Genomic DNA, 18493 nt, shown 5'->3' with positions numbered 1-18493 from the left:
TGTACTTACCATTGACTAATTGGGAATATATAAGGTCTTATTACTAAACATCCGTAGACATCATAAAGAATTCTACGGATACTCTGAGCACAATATCACGAAAACTATATAAATACGAGGAGGACTTATCCAGCGATATATCAAAAGTTTTATATTTGATACGTCTCTTTTTGATACGTATCAGAATTTATTAGTCTATCCTGATGGTTTTATAGCAAGATTAGACAGGATTTCATAATCATTTACAGAATGTTACTTAACAACGTTGTACATGCATTATCCACTTAAAGTTCATTTTTTTTTTTTTTTTTTTCAATAGAAATTCAGAAGAGAAACATATTATTATTGGCTTATATTTACCACTGACTCAACAGGAAAATATAAGGTCATTCGTTGACATCATCAAGAATTCAACGGAGACTTCGATGACAATATCACGAAAATATTATCAGTCAGCAGTATTTAAATCTTTTTCTTTTATTTCAATAGTTTTGCACACCTTAAGCGCGAAAGCGCTGAGGGTGCTTTATTTTTTTTATTTGATACTTGACCTGCCGTAATGCGTCAGATGTTGTTAGCCTATCTGATTGTTTTATTGTAGGATTAACCTAGATTTATAATCATTTATTGTCTATTATAATAAAGTAATAGAATAATTTACAATAATTTATTGATAATGTTTTTTTATATTTTAAGCTTGAAACATACAACCACCATATCATCTTTTAAATGTCATTTTTTTCTTCTTCAGTATTGTTTTTGTTTAAACAGTCAATATCTTCATTGTCATCATCATCACTGTCTTCTTCTTTACTCTCATTACTTTTTTTTTCATCTCTATTACTATATTCCTCGTCTGTTCCATCACTGCGATCAGTTTCATATACATTATTTAAGCGTGGTTCTACAACTGAATCATTTTTATTATGAAAACTTGTATCAGCCGATTGATCAGTTTCTATAACACGTAAAGAACTAAATTTAAATTAAATCAGCCTTATAATAAACTACACTGTTAAAAATTTTCCTTCACATTTTAAGCAAATTACTAAAGTAATTGAAAAGTTTAAATAAGTCAGAAATATAAAACATAAATATTATTCTAAATTTAGTTAATTGTAAACTTTATAATTACTTTACTTTAATTTACCACGTCAAAATTGAAACTACAGTGTATTTTCTTTCATTTGGCTTTTTTCTGTTTTGAAGTAAATTAATTTTAAAGCTGATTGGAATTTAAAAAACCATAATTTTAAGTGGAAATTACTCTTACTTATTTGTATTTTGTTTTGAAATGCTTGAAATGTCAAAGTTAGAGTTTAATATACTCATAATTATAAATAATTAATTTTTATTCAAAAAGAAGTTAGTATTATATTTAGAACATTGTTTGAATTCAAATCGAACTTTCTCTCTTAGTTCATCACAGAACAAATTTTTTAAACAGTCACACGGTATTTTGTGTATGTTTTTGAGGGCTCCAAAAAATCTTGATAAGAGCCACAAAAAAAAAAAAAAACAACATAAGAGTGCAAAAATAGTATATTACACACCTAGGGAAGCAAAGTAAGAAATGTCTCAGATTACATGTAATTGTTGGCCGAGGCGAAGCCAAGGTCAACAAACATGTGATCTGAGGCTTTCTTATTTAATTCCCGTGGTGTGTATACTATTTTTCGCGTCGACGGAGGCGGAAAGCGGCAACTTCGTTTTGCACTGCGGGATGAAAGTTGACGCTTTCCGCCCGGAGGCGAGAAAAAATTATTTCTAACCCTGATTAAACCAAATCTAAATTAAACTATTATAAAGCCGATAATAAACTATTTGTCGAAATGAAAACTCTGTTTTCAATCAAAAAAAGAAAAAAATTTTGTACGGGATAAAAATGAACTTACAGGAAAAGTTAAAAAATGAGAGCTAGTTAAAGTAAATTAAATTTTTTTTTATTTACTCACTCATTGCTTTTGTAGGTTCACTGCGTTTTGGTCCCAAAACAATTCATCCCCGACAGTTCATCCCCGACAATTCATCCCCGCGACGATTCATGACAATGACAACTTACACTTAGACAAACTATACCCGATATTTTATCTGTTGGACAATTGATACTTCAATAAAAATATTAAATGCAATAAAACAACTATAAATTATTTTAATTTTAAACAGTTTATCAATATAATTTTAATAAATTTTAATAAATATTTGACTAATGAAAAAACTAATAACTCATAGAAATAAATTATAATTAAACCTCAAATTAGTACGCGTATAACTGCAAAAATATACCCACACACAAAAAAATGTAAAACATAGCGCTCCTTTTTCACGAATTTTGTGTGTGTGCAATTAAAAAAATATACCCGCACATAACAAAATATGAAAAATTGCAGTAGGCCCCAGCCCTCCTTAAAAAATCCGATAGATTCTTATAGCTGTATGTATAAGGCCCTATACTTAACGATAGCATTTCTCATACACAGAAAAAAAGGTTGACTTGGCCCAAGATAATTTTTGCCTTCATTTTTTTATTCTTAGGCTGGGTAATTGGGTTTTTTTAATCCGAGAACATTTTCTTCGACTAATATTATAAAAATATTGTATCAAGAATAATTAAATTTTAATCCAAGTTAAATAATCTTGGTTTAAGAATATTTATTTCAAGTCAAATATATTTTGTTTCTAACCAAGTAAAAAAAACTATGAAAACAAGATACTTTTCTGTCTTGGTTGGTGAGTATAGTAAATTGTCACAATATATATCAACATCTCAAACCAAGAACTTTTTTTGCGTGACAGAAGAACATTTACTCTCAGTTTGAGAAAACTACATTATCGACTCAAGACAACGGTCTATTGTAATGAAAAAAATTTTAATTTTGATTTAAATAAATTATAATCTTAGCTTAATAAAATAACTTTTTTTGAATCATGCAAATATTTACTTAACGGAAGACATAAAATTCTCCCATTGATGCTTTTTTTTCTTGACTTAAAAAAATTCTAGTCTCGATTCAAGAAAATAAATGACTCTACTTAAAAAATATATCGACCTATATTTTTCAGTGAATCTAACCTAATAGAAATATTAAATATTGTCAAGCAGGAAAGTGTATGCGTATATTTAGAACACCGCAATACAGCAGTAGAGAGGATAAGGAATAAACTCTCTCGATTAAATTGCTTATGAACGAATTGAGAAAAATAAATTGTTTGCTCGTGGTAGGAATCGAACCTAGACCGATTCAGCATCACGCGAGAGCTTTACCAGTTATGCTACCCGACCATTTCCTGAATTTTCGTTCACTTTACCCATATCTAGTTAGCACACTGTACAATGTAGAGCCTAAACTACCGCCACTTTAGTATAGTACAGTTAGCTTTCCCAAGAGAATTTTTGCGTTGAGCCGTGAGCGCAGTTGCTGTTGGTTCAAACGTCTACGCTTACTTGCTGCAACACAACAAATACTTAAGCCAAGATATTTCTTACCATTGAATCGAGTACTTTTAATTCTTGACTCGAGTCACAAATCATCTCGATTCAAAATAAATTATTCTTCAAGAAAGAATATTTTACTTTTCGGACAATTGATTGTATATTGGGGCAAAATATTTATTTTTCTCCTTTAAGAAAATATTTTTTACTTCAAGAAACATATATTATATTGGTTGAATAAGAAAAAAATCTTATGCCAAGATGACTAAATTTAAGAAAATTTTGCTCTTGAACCAAGAAAGTTTTCGTTTTCATTCAAAATTGCAAAAAATATTCTTGCGGCAAGAAAAAATTCCTTACGCTAAGATATCCTTTTTTTCTGTGTAGAACTCATTCATTCTTATAAAATCCCTATAGGAATTCATGAGAATCTATTGGATTCTATGAGATTTTCTAAACAGAGAGGGCAATTTTTTTGTTTTGTAATTAAACTTTTTTTTTTTTTGATTGAATTTCATTAGAAATTTTCTCGATTTCTAATAAGAATATTGAAATTAAGAGATGAATTGTTGGTAATCAATTTTTGAAAATGAGTTGTCAAAGGATGAACTGTCGCAGGTATAAATTATCACTGGGATGAATCGTCGGGGATGAGTTGTCAGGAAATGAACTGTCGCGGGGATGAATTGTCGGGGATGAGTTGTCGGGGATAAAATGTTTTGGGACTAAAACGCGTCACACCGCTTTTGGAGGCTTATTGAGGTCAGAGATTTTTTGACGAATATATTCTTAACTAAAGAAAGAAGCAATGGAAGTTAATGATATCAATCACATTTTCCACACACACACACCCACACACACACACACACGCGCACACACACGTACGTGTGAATAAAATTTTAGTAATTAATGATTTTGTTTTTATTTTAAATCGAAATCCGGAATTTTTAAATTTCGTTTTTATATGTTCTAAAAAATATTCGTTTTAAGAAGCTCTTTTGATTGTTACAAGATCTCGATTGGTTGATAAGTAGTCTAACAATCGAATCAAATTTCTCAGATTATAAACCGTTTTGACTACTAAAAGACTCGACTTGTCGGTAGGTTAGTTTTCAAAGTATTATAGATAAAAAAAATTAGATATATTGAATAAAAATTATGTATGAGTTTTGGCCATATAACAATAATAATGAGTTTTATCTGCATCATCTTTAGGTTTTTTACAAAGTTTCTATAATATTTATATATTTAAATAGATATTTCTTTATTTTAACACTTAATAATTATTTTTACTTCCTTAGACCTCACATTTTTCACTATTTGCTTACTTATACCCTCTATTAGCTTCTTTCTTTGCCATCATCCTTATGTACGTTGGTGTTTTGACTGCCCTCTTGCATTAATTTCCGAGACCCTACCTCTTTTCTTCGGGTTTCTTCAAATTTTTTGAAGATCGCACACATTTTTTGGTCTATTTCCCCTCTTAGCACCTCTATCATTCTACTTTCTACTCTCGCTTTGTCTTCTGTTTCTTGCCACCCCTTCATGTATACTCTTTCTTCACTGTTCACTACTTTTGCTAAACCTCTGCATTTCACTAGATGCTGCAGTGTTTTGTCTCCTTCGTCGCACAATCTGCATATCCCTTTCTATTAGCCCTCCCTATGTTCTCACATCTGATTCTCGCCCACATCTTGACTTCAGTCCTTACTTCATTTCTTTTCCAGCAGTGTTTTTCGTTTACTTCCAACTCTATTTTCTTATATAATGCATTATACGTTGATTTTTCCCTTGCCTCTTCGTCATCCCTTCTCGCCTTTTCTCTTCATCTTGCTACGCCGTCATTTATCTCCTTTTCTACTGCCTCTGTCTCCGTATTCTTGTATATCATCTCTATTACTGTCTCACACTCCATTTCTTTCAACGTCTTTTGCACATCTTTTCCCCACTTTGTCAGATTTCTGTTCAAAATGCCCCTCATTTCTTTTCTCAGGGCTTTTTTTGGCCACCTGTCATCATCCATCATCATACATAATTTCAGATATCTTGCTGCTCTTTCCTTTGCAATGACTATCATATTTTCAATCCCCATTTCTCGTCTCCATATATATCCGGGCGTATTCCTGCTTATTCCAATTGTCATCTTGCATATCCTATTGTACACTCTCTATTTCTTTCACCTTTCCCCATCCCCATACTTCTACCCCGTACATCGCCACTGATCTAGCCACTGTGTTCATCAGGTATAACCTGTCTCTTAGATTGTTGATCCTCGTCCTCTATAACATTCCCAATACCGCGTTTGCTGCCTTTTGCGCCTTACTCGCTACTTCCTTCCTTTGTTTAGTGGCGCTGTTCCTCGTGGTGAAACATTACCCCAGGTATTTAAATTCGTTTATTTCTTCAACCTCCCTTCCTTCATATCTGAACTTTCTATCTTTTTTTTTCTTCCTCCATTCCTGCATGCTAATATTTTCGTTTTTCCCACATTTACTTCCATCTTGTTCTCTTTCACATACTTTTCTAATTCTCTCAGCATTTTCCTCAGCTCTTCATCACTGTCCGCGACCATCTGTCCGCTACTTCGTCTGCGTTTTTCGTCACATAGATTCTTTGCTAGCCTATAGTTGTTCCTCCGATTTTTTGTTTTTCCATTCTATCCTCTAGCTCATCTATATCTATCCCGTATGCCACTCCACTTATTGCGCACCCCTGTCTTACTCCTGTCTTCACTTCGAACTTTCTCGTGATCTTATTTTTTTCTATTCTCACTACGCATTACGTCTTCTTATATATCCTTTTGAACATCCCGTGCATTCTCTCTCTTACTCCTTTCTTCCATGCTTTTTTTATTCAGCAATCCCGTTCTCACTGTGTCAAATGCAGCCCTGAAATCAATCAATCCAATATATAGTTTCCCGCCTTTCCTTTTTAATTTATTATTTATCAGTGCATTTAATACAAATATATGCTCCCTTGTACTTCTCCCTCTTCTGAACCCTGCCTGACTTTCTTTTATAATTTTGTCCCGTTCTATCCACCTACTTAGCCTCTCTATCATAAGAGTTGTTAACAGCTTGTATCTCGAGTCCAGGAGCGAAATGCCTCGATAATTTTCCGTCTTCTTTTCATCTCCCGCTTTGTGTAGTGGTATCACCATCACCGTGTCCCACCCGTCTTATATCTCGCCATCTACCCACATTTTATTTATTATTTCCCTTACCCACATACCAACATCCTGCGATACATTTTTCAGGAATTCTGCAGCTATCCCGTCCTCCCCTGCAACCTTATTGTTCCCTAGCTTTCTCAGTGTCATCCTCACTTCTCTTACCATGTATATCTCGTCCAGTCTTGGATCTACTGACTCCAGGTCTTCGCCCTCTCCGCACCACGGCTCTGTCTCATCTTCCTCATCATCTATTGCCCCGTCATCCCTGTTCAGCAGCTTCTCGAAGTGTTCCACCCATTGATTTGCAGATATTTCGTTCTTTTGTTGTTCTCCTTTTCTTCCTCTGAATTTGTTTATCGTCTCCCACCATTTGGACATGTCTTTTGCTTTGCTTATCTCCTCACACCTCTCTTGTGTCCACTTTTTCTTTGCTTTCTTTTATTGTCCTTCTTTAGCTTGCTCCGCTCTCTATTAGTTTTTTCTTTGCCTCTTTACACTTCCGATTCTTTATAAATTCTCTTAGTCTTTTCCAGACTTCCTTCCTCTTTTTTTTACACTCGTCACTGAACCATCTCTTCTTCTGCGCTCCACCTCCACCTTTTTTAACTTTCACCGTCATCCCGGTTCTCTCTGCTGCTCTGTTTACTATCTCCTTTATGTTAGACTACCCGATCTCATTTTTTCTACTCAACATCTCTATCAGGGCTTCCTGTGTCGCTTCCATATATTCGGCTTCTTCTGCTTCATCCAGACTAGCTTCATAACTCTTAATTCTCTTGCATCTGCGTCCCCTTGGTCAGTCTGCGTCTCTGCTATTTTTTCTCTTTCTATTTCTGTGACGTATCTCACCCTGAGCGGCAGGTGATTCGATTCAATTCTTTCAATTATTTTTAATTCTACTTTATCTTCCTTTCCTCAGTCAAACGTTATCACTAAATACAACACCGATCCTGGGCATTCTTTATCCCCTCCCACGAACGTTACTTCACCCTCTTCATCTCCTTTCGCCCTTCCACTCCACACACATAGACCCAATTCCTCACAAATCTTTAACAACTTGTTTTCTTCACTGTTTAACGTCTTGTCTTTTGACCTTCTATGTCTCCGTTTGAAACCCTCTATCTCTTCTATCTTATTTTCTTCCCCTATTCTCGCATTTAAGTCCCCTATTATCGTTACCCTTTCATATCTGTTCCCCTCTTCTTCGATTATCCTCCTTAGCGCCGTCTCCAGTATTTTGACTCTAACATTATTGCCGATATCACGCACTCTCCGCTTGCTTCCTTACTCTCCATGATTAGACCATACTCCCATTCTTTGACACTCCAATTTTCTTTTATTTCTTTTTTTATCCCCACCAACTGACCTCCCTTCGCCTTATTTACCTTTTCCTTTGTCGCCCATGTTTCTACTAGTATTGAAATGTCATTTCCCTCCATTAACACCTTCGCGTTCTCCAGTTCATTCATTCCAGCAACGTTCCAAAATAGAATTTTTCTTACTTTTCTGTTTTCTTTCTCTACCTGTTCCACTTCCCCTGCTCGGCCTTCCTCCTTCTCTCTTCTTTTCTCCACTGCTTCTGCCCACTCTCAGCTTCTCATTTCACCAGTCAAGTCATCCCATACCCACCGTTTTCCATTAAATCTCATTCTCAGACCTTCTGCTTCCACAACCTTCCCATTGTACTGTTCCCATTTTACTACTTTTCTAATCCACCTCTCGACTTCTAACTCTCTTCTTGTCTTTTCGTCTCTTAGCCATATCTCCGATCCCTTCATGAATTTCTCACTGGATGCAAACTCCGTCTTTTCCCTCAGACTCTTGCACGCTATAATCAATCGCCTTCCTCTTTGGTCAATTACCTTTCCAACTTTCGTTCCCAGCCTCTTTTCTATCGTACCGACTACTTCTTGTTTCGTCTTGTAGTGCCCCTCTTCGTAATGCACATATATGTTGTCTCTGATCTTCCATCTTTCGCGCTTCTCTTCGCTGATTTCTTGCGGGCTGAGTTTCTTTGGTTTTTCATTTCTAATTTTCTCGTCTTCTTTTTTTTCCAGTCATACGCATTATTTTTGTCACGGCTGTTTATTCTCTCTTTCGTTTCTCTTAAGAGATCTTCAATCTCGTGGTCACTTATGCTTCTGTTATTTCGTTTTAATCTATCTGTCTTGTTGCCCTCATTTGTATTCTGTGCTTCGTTGGGTCTTGTCATTTCCATCCTTTTTTGCTGCCATTCAGGTGCCTATCCTCTTGTCGCTTTATCATTATCTTTCCGATTTTTCTTAAAAATCTCCGTTGCCGTTCCCCCTGTCGTTGTTCCTTTCACTTTTTCACCGTTTACGCTCACTCTTTCTCTGTCCACCTCTTTGCCCACTTTCGTTTTTATCTCTAGTATAGCTACCATTAGTTCAGTTCTCAGTTGCTCCATTCGTTCTTTTATATTTGTTTCTAGATCCCGTATTATTCGTATGGTTGCTTGACAACACTTGCAGTCACAGTTTCTATTCTTTATCTCTATTGTTACGTAAACTTGACTATATAATTGATTGGTTTAATCATTCGGTGGCAACTAGCCTACACGAATTTGGACCCACTTATTATCAGTAGGTGGCTTCCAGCCGACACTAACTCCAATTTACCTTGAATAGTTTTCTTAAAACGGTTTACGTAATGAAAATATCGCCCGTTTTTGTCCTGGTTTTTAAACCAATAGACAGGGATGGGCAACTTTAATTGAGGAACACGGAATAAAACAATAATTCAGGTTATTCCTTTTTATTAAAACAAAAACACACGCGATAACGATATAAAAGAAATATATAAAAAAAAAATACAATTATATAAAATAAAAATGAAAATTAAATATAAATGGATTCTGGTCTGACTTACTCGATTCGGCGTTGGATAATTCAATTTATTCAAAATGATTTGTTTTAGGTTCACTCGAATTCTTTTTAAATTTCACCTTTAATTATTTGGTTTAAACTTACAAAAAAAAAACATTAAGATGTTTAAAGATTCAAAAAAAAGTAAATAATTCCCAAAACAACCAAGAACTGCGACTATTCACAGTTGTTACTTCCGTTCGACTGACTCTACTCAGAAATTTTTGGAAAATAGGAAACCGACCCGTACGGAAAGCAAAGGGAGTGGCCGGAGTCTCCCCAAAAAGAAAAACTAGGCCAATCATGCGACCCTTATTCCTCCCACTTCCCTTGGGTACCGATGTTTCGGGTGCGCACTCCCTGCACATGGGTCCCCCCCTTCAGCGTCGACATTGAGTTCGTTTCCCATCCCCTCTATCTTTATGACGTATTAGTTTGTGTATATAATTTTTTTATTAATTAAAAATTTTTTATATGGTTCAATTAATTTTTTTGTATTGATTATTTTGTTTGCAAATTAATTCTAATATTTTACGAAATTTAAATGTTCTATTTTATTTAACTTGTCTGCTAACCTTTCTGCACCCACACATTCTCTTATTTTCTTTCTATAAACTTCGCTGACTCCTCTTCGCTATCTGATTATCGCTTTTGTTTATTTCCATTTATTTTTCACTTATTTTTGCATTTATCTTTGAACCTCGCACCACGACTTATCCCGTTGAGTACCGAGCACCCTCTGAGTTTGGCCATATATAATTATGTATAATTTTATAGAATTATACATAATTATGTATAATTTTATATGATGATTTATATATAACCAATAACTGTCATGAAAAAAAAAAAATTAAAAAAAAACCTTGCCGAGTTATGGACTCGAACCCAACCTTCTTATTTGGAGTCTTTTTTTTTTTTTTAACATGTAATTTTGCAGTAAAATAGCAGTTAGCAGTAGGAATTAACTTCCAACAGGAAAAATTATTTTTAAAAACTTGTGATAAAAAACTATTTCAGGCATGTGTGCCTGTTTGCTGTTAGTCAGCAATTATTTCAATTAGTGGTTTATTAAAGATTTCAAGTTTTTCATGAGGTAATTTATGCTTAAACGTTTGAGGTATATTAGTTTTTCTTATATTTGTAATATTTTTGGTGAGTTTATTATTACCTAGTTGTTGTTCATAAAAGTTATTTGCTAATTAAATATGTAGTCTTTTATAAGAGGTAGATCAGCAGTCTCATGCATTTGAAGTATTTTTGCATATCGGTTTTCTGCTACGATTAATCTTAGACACTTATTTTAGTATCTTTGGAGAAGTAGCAAGTTGTTTGGAGATTCGCCACACCACACTGGAGCTGCGTAGGTCAATATAGGTCTTAGTATCATTTTATAAACTAGTTTTTTGTTCTTAATAGATAAAATTGAACCTTTTACCATCAAGGGATATATTTTCTTTTGTACCATGAAGGCTTTTCTGATGATTTGTTTTATGTGAGAATTGTATATTAGTTTGGAATCTAAGTGAACGCCTAAGTATTTTACATTATTAGTTGGTTGGATGCTATGGTTATAAACTTTAATTGGCTGGATTATTTTTATATCTTTACTCTTTTTGGTTGAGACTATGACTTCCGTTTTAGCTGCATTTAATGAGATTTTCCATTTGGTGTAGAATTTCTCGAGTATGTTTATATGTATTTGAAGTTGCTTTGCTGTGGTAATAGCACTGAATGAGTGTGGATAGATGGCCGTGTCATCCGCAAATAGTGCTATATTTGTTTTAGGAAAGGTTGGAATATCATTAAGATATATATTGAAAAGTTTTGGTCCAATAACGGAGCCTTGGGGGACTCCAGCTTTGAAATTTTTTTTTTTTGTAGATATTTTTGTAGATATAGATCCATTCACGAAGACAACAAAATATCTATCAGTTAGATATGAATATATGAGTTTGATGGGTGGATGTCAAAATCCCACAAAGCCAAAATCCCACATAGACAAAATCCCACATCGCCAAAATCCCACATCGCCAAAATCCCACATAGCCAAAATCCCACATAGCCAAAATCCCACATAGCCAAAATCCCACATCGCCAAAATCCCACATCGCCAAAATCCCACATAGCCAAAATCCCACATAGCCAAAATCCCACATAGACAAAATCCCACATAAACTCATACTTAAAATTAAAGGAACAAGAAAATTTCATAAATTTTTTAGTGATTTTTGGAAGGCTGTATTTTCGTAAAAAATGATCGTATCGAAAAAATAAAAAAAGCAAATTGAAGCTTGAAATCTCTAGTTTAAAGATCTTTCAGCAAAATAATTTTTTGAGCCACGGTTTCCGCAGAATCATAAGAAATAACTCGAGATAAAATTGTTTTTAACTATATGGCTTTGTTTTTTGGGTCTACGACGCCGGAATTTTTTGTCTTAAAAATCAATTTATGGTTCGTTTAAGAAATTTATTTAGCTAGAATTTGCTTTTTCTATTTCTTTGTACGACAATTTGCTACTGAGATATCAGCCTTCAAATAAAAAAGGATCTTTTTGTCTTTGATTATCGATATCTCAGCAACTAATGATTGCACAATACTTTTGAGGACAGCTTTCGAAACTTAAATAAAACCCCCACAAGTATCATTTTCGATTCAAAAATAAAAATTTTTTTTTATCCTTAATATCAACTTGAAAAGCCTAGGAAAAATGGACTTCTTATGGTTTTTCAGTTAATCAACCGCTCCTTTAAGAATATCATGAGAAGGGTAATATTTCCAGTTGATTTACAGTTTCATGTACTCCCAAAAACCCTGGAAATTTTTAAATTGATCCAATAAACCGTGTGTCCGGACTAATTGCTCAACATTTTACAAAACAGTTAAAGGGACCAGGTTTTTTTCCCTAATTTGTGTAATCATTACCAAAATAAAAAAATTAATTTTTTATGGATTTTTACGTTAATTATTTAGTAAATGTAAGATAAAAAAAAAAGAAAAAAATCCCAAAAAAACGAGATAAAACAAGAATTTTATTATTTTATTTTTTCTACGTTTCACTGGGGTTTTTATTTAAGGGAGGGGTTTTATTTAAGTTTCGAAAGCTGTCCTCAAAAGTACTGTGCAACCATTAGTTGCTGAGATATCGATAATCAAAGACAAAAAGATCTTTTTTCATTTGAAGGCTGATATCTCAGCAGCAAATTGTCGTACAAAGAAATAGAAAAAGCAAATTGTAGTTAAAAAAATTTCCTAAACGAACCATGAGTTGATTTTTATGAAAAAAATTTTCCCGGCGCCGTAGATCCAAAAAACAAAGCCATACACTGATAGAAATTTTATATTGACTCAAGAAATATTTTCTTGAGCCAAGAATTTATTTCTGAAGAAAACCAATTGTCTTGCTTCAAGAAATTCTTGTCTTGATTTTGATTTTCTTGGCTCTAAAGATTTTGTATCTTTGATGGATAACTCTCGTGTCTTGATCCGAAACTATATTATCTTCAATCGATACTATTGAATTGTTCAAGCAAGACCACTTGTCTTCAACTAAAAATGTCATATTATTATTTTAAAAACTTTAAATTTTTGGTTCAAGTAATAATTCCTTGATGGCAGATATTTTTAAAGTGATAAAAAAAAAATTTTTTTTTAGATAAATTTCTACTTTACCATATCTGAAGTAAATGGATGTGGTCCTAATAAATCACTTTAAAATTTTTTATTCTTAAAATAAAAAAAAAAAGTTTTTTTTCAAGCTGAGTAAATTGATATCTTGATTTAAAAATTGCGCCATTCTCGAAATAAGTCGGTGATGTCTTAAACCTACATTTTGCCTATCTTAATCCAAGAGCAAAAAATTCTTAAGCGAAATATGTCATAATTTTGTTTCAAAACAAAAAAGGCTTTGTCGAAGAATAAAATTCTCAAACGAAGAATTTTTTTTTCTATCCGAAAATTTCAATTTTTTGGTTTAAAGACTTATTTCTTGAATTAAAACAATTAAAAATTTTGAAAAAAGAACCACATTTTGAAGAAAAAAATTTTCTTGAATCAAGATATTATTTCTATCAGTGTATAATTAAAAAAAAATTTATCGAGAGCTATTTCTTATGATTTCGCAATAACCGTGACTCAAAAAACTATTTTGCTGGAAGATCTTTAATCGAAAGATTACAAGCTTCAATTTGCTTTTTTATTCTTTCAATATGACCATTTTTCATGAAAATGAAGCCTTCCGAAAATCATTAAAAAATTTATGAAATTTTCTTGATCCTTTAATTTTTGGATAAGTGTAGATAAAATTCCTTATAGCCTAAATTCTATAGCGATAAAATCTCCCACAGTAATATAATCTCGCAAACAGAAATAAAGTTTAATTTTTATGTCAACAATATCTATTGTCAAAAATAAACAATTTTTAAGAAATGCCGTCACTATTGTTGTGTCAAACCGATTTTACGGTAAACGGTAAAAAAATAAGTCGTAAATCTAAATAGAAATTTAAATTTATTTTTAATGATCTAAACATAAATAATATTCAATTTTATCACAAGCTCCATTAATTTCATGATCACGAAAATTTTTGAACTATAATATCTATAGAGACTTGAAATCTTTCATGAATATTTCAGATGGATGTCAACCTCAATTCTGCTGAAAACAATCCATCATAGTGCGGAAACATCAATTATAAATACCCTACTATTCTTTGACTATATATTTTAAAAACGGTTATTATATAATTTTGTCCAAGCTTTTTTTTAAAATAAAAGCCCTAAACGCGTAATAAAGACACAGAACCGATCCTTTACTCTATGAAGTAGTGAAGTGCAATTTCTTGATAACTTCCATTTGTTTACGAACGAATCTTCAATAAAGTTTCCATTTACTGTACAATTACAAAAAAGATAATACTGTCCATCCACTTGAGTGCGAATAGAGAAACAAATGAAAACGTGTCTTACGGAGTTTTTATTTAGCATTTGAAGAAAAATCAACTTCCGAGAAAAAATGCATAATAAATAATCTTACCGTGGTATCGTCTTGTAATTTTATACTCGCTCTCTCAGTGATATGAATTTTTACTAATAGAGTAAGCCAGTAGATAACATTAATGAGCGTTCCACATTCTTAATTATAATCTTCGTAAGAAGTGAAAATTTAATATGCTCTAATTGAGCTATACATAACCATATTCAACTACGGCTGCTATCCTATATGACACATCGACGCGCGATGCCTAATCACGGTCACCGCAAGTCCTACCTCTGGAGGCCCAACGGTCGTATTATTTTAGTAAATAAAGAGACTCTGGGCAACGCGAGGTTTGTGACAAGCACTCATCGCACTTTTTGAGCTTCGATTTTTCAAGACTAATCAAAGATAATACCTGCGATGGATGAACTTCATTTATCTCTTTATAAGAAACAAGACGAAATTCGATATACTCATTAACCACCAGACAGAACTTTTTTCAATATTGAAAGTTATATATATAACTTCAAAACTAAACCCAATAGATAATTTGTTGAAAGAGTCTTAAAGCTTATTTAATAAGCTTTAATTTTTGTTCTTAAACGTAAGTTTTGACTATTTCTTCAATTACTTAGGTTGCCTCGAGCATTTGAAGAAATACAAAAAAATCCTCTCTGCTGTTTTGAATCCTTATAACTTATGCTATACTCATTATAATCGAATTCTGTCATAATCTAGGCTCTGTATTACCTCCACATATATATTTGGAGCTCCCCGGCTAAAGTAAGTTCTTCTTTAGATGTTTTGACCATAGAATCTGAATATAGTGTTATTCTTTTTTTTTAACCTTGGAATTCAATTGTTAAAACGCAATCATTTAAACAATTGTTTAGAAAATGTTTTTTTGGGGAGCGAATTGATTTTAAATATTTTAAGCCATTTAAGAATGAAAGTTGAGCTTATGGAATTTTACTTATCTCAATAGTTTTTGAGTTATAAATTTCCAGATATAAAAACAAAATTCGATTTTCATAAACTTTGGGCGATAATGAAATAAACAAAAATTAATTAATTAATTTATGATTTAAATATATCGAAAAGAGCATTCTTTCTACTTTTTATTTATGCTATCATAATCTCCAAAACTTGAGACTTAAATTTTATCATTTCTTTAAACTATTGTGGTTCAAACTTTATATCATATATTTCTAGTGGTTCTTACTATCATTTAAGCTTTTAGTGGTTCAATAATAAATTCATTACGAGACATCCACTTTCATTTCAGATGTCAAATAGACCTCTTAACTTTCCGCTAAGAAAATTGTAAATTTTCAAAAATTCGTGAAGTTATTGTTTTCTTCCCGATTTTTGAAAATCGAGTTTTCATTGGAATTAAACCTTTTAAGGTCTTAGAAACCTATTCTGACTATTTTCAGAATGATGTCCGAGTGGATGTATGTGTATTCGTGCGCGCGCGCGCGTGTGTGTATGTGTGTAAGCCTTTTATGACTGTTAAATCAATTAACCGATTCAAATCGGTCGGTGACAATCGAAAGAGGTTGTTGGCTCTCAATTTTCGTGAAAATTTCCGATCAGTTGATCAAGTAGACTCGAAGATAATTGAGAATCACGGAAAAAAAATTTTTTTTTTTCGTTTTTTTTTTTTTTTTGGTTTCTCAAAAGCCATTCAAACGATCGATGTCAAAATCTAATCAGCTCCAAAACTTGATGAGACGCGCCGATTGTTATCTTAACCATCTAAATCGCTTAATTTGTTCGCGAAATATCGTCAGAAAAAGAAATGATAAAAAAAGGTTTTTCACGAATATCGTTCAAATGACTGAATCAAACATTCTCAAAATCTAATCAGCAAACTCCGCCATTTTGTTTTAAAGATACCGACCACAAAGAGTTGAAAAAATAACGTTTTATGTCAATTTCACCGGATAAATATTGATATAATGTACTGTAATGTGTTTGAGTTCAAAAAGCTCATAAGAAACCATCAGCATCCAAAAGTATTTTCGAGCTCCAAGAGCTCGAAAACAGCGGGAAGTTTTGAGGCTGGCCTGCAAGGTCAACCAATCTATAGATTTTTTTATCTTACAACCAAATAAAAAGAGATATACATTTTTTATTTTATTCTAGTTTAAATTTTTTTTTTTTTTTTTTAATTAGAAACCAAAAATTATTATTAGTATACTCATTGAAATTCAAATTTGACAATATTCTGAAAGCGTTTTAGTATATAAACATCATATTTTTTCATATTTAATAATATTCCATTTCAGTATCGGATATTTCTTCCCATTGCAACGTAAAACTTTCTTCACGATCCATATTATCATTTAAATCATTGGTATTGTCATTAACATCAATATTATTATTATCGTCATCATCATTGTTATCATCATCATCATCATAATCATCATTATTATTATCAACTTCGTCATCACTACTATCATTATTATCACTCTTATTGATATCATCTTCATCGTCCGTGACTTCATTTTCGGGGGTCTTGTCGCCGTCTTTGTCACTCAAATCAGATTCAAACTCGTTTTCAGAAGCTTTATTTTGAAATAATAGAATGATTATTATTTGAAATATTTAGTATTTCACATTGTTTTTTGATGACTCAAAGTTTTCAAGCTTACGTTAAACATATTATGCCACCGTAAAAAAAGATCAAGAAAAGTTAACAAAAGAATTAAAGTAGCCTCAGTCTATTACTTAGAAGGTATTACCATACTGTAAAAATATGAAAAACTGTTCAACGTAACTTAACATAAGCAGATGCGAATGAGCGACGAAACTTACAACAGAAGATCGGGAAATTAGGGTACACTCATGCTCAGAAAACTGACAAAAAGCGACAAGCAGTTAGTTTACTATTCAAACCACCAGAAAATGAGTTTGACACTTCTCTATTCGGATCGCAAAACAGTACAAGTGCTGAGAAGAAAAAGTTGTGCACTTATCAACCGCATAGTACTCCGATACCACAAAAAATGCAAGGAGTGATAGGTACTGATGCAGCGATGATCTACCATACAGTGATCTTTATCGGATGGAAAAAAATCAATACCGAATGAGACCGAATGCGATAGTCCCAAACTTACTGCGGTAAAGGTACGCATCTGCTGCAAATAATAAAAACTAAAAAAACACGAAGGTCTTGATAAGTTAATATGGTACACAAAGTAAGATAGTGTATTGCTTCAAGTCGACCACACAACAAAGAACAGTACAGCTTTTAGAAAGGAAGTCAAGTTAGCAGTAGGGGGAGATGGTTTAATTCATACTGACATCCTCACATACACCTAACTCAAGGTTGGCGCCCTAAGAGTACCCACAAGTTATGGGCTTACGCACTCGTGCTCAAATGCTCCGAAAATATCTGGGTCGATGCGAGATGAACCGTGATTTGGAAGTTGTTGTTGTTCTCTTTTCTTGTTTTTAGGATTAGTGGTTTTCGATGGGAGCAGCACCTATTGGAACCATCGAGAGCTTTAAGGGAGTTCAGGGATAAGGCGAGAACCTGCCCAATTTATGACCACTTCTCTATCCAACTATCTATGCTTTTGAGCACCTTTCGCTGAGGGTCGAACTCAGGGTATTGTAATAGTAAGTGCTAAGGTCACCAACATAGGTTACAAATTTATTCTTGTGTTCTGAAAATTCTAATTTTTTCAGTAAATCATCAAACATAATATTCCAGAAAAGCAGTCCAAGCACTAAATTCAGTGGCCATCTCCATTTTATCGTTTTGCTTTTTTTCAAATCTTCATGACATTGAAACCGATTTTTTTCGCAAAGTAATTTTGCCTTACCCTGGGAACGTTTTTTAGACTCGTAGCCATGACAAGTTGTCGAAACCATCGTGAATATCGAAGAGAAGTCCGACTGTCAGGTTCTTTGTTGTCGAAGCTAGCAAGTGTTTTATTTGAACGATTGCATCCTCAGTCGACCTTTTGGTCGTAAAGCAAAACTGTTAACTTGAGATCTTGTCTAGTTTTTGAAAAACC

General features: G+C 33.1%; 1 protein-coding gene across 1 annotated transcript; it reads right to left on the bottom strand.

The window, feature by feature from the left end:
• Positions 1-725: 725 nt before the first annotated feature.
• LOC103571169 (protein PFC0760c-like) lies at positions 726-6983 on the bottom strand. Its single transcript, XM_008549217.1, has 2 exons — positions 6665-6983; positions 726-958 (listed from the first exon to the last, which is right to left on the bottom strand). The coding sequence occupies exons 1-2, from the start codon at positions 6981-6983 to the stop codon at positions 726-728; spliced, it is 552 nt and encodes a 183-aa protein (XP_008547439.1).
• Between the last annotated feature and the right edge of the window lie 11510 nt (positions 6984-18493).

Source organism: Microplitis demolitor, chromosome 10 (genome assembly GCF_026212275.2).
Source record: "Microplitis demolitor isolate Queensland-Clemson2020A chromosome 10, iyMicDemo2.1a, whole genome shotgun sequence".
Taxonomy (NCBI): domain Eukaryota; kingdom Metazoa; phylum Arthropoda; class Insecta; order Hymenoptera; family Braconidae; genus Microplitis; species Microplitis demolitor.
This window is presented reverse-complemented; position numbering and strand designations above follow the sequence as displayed.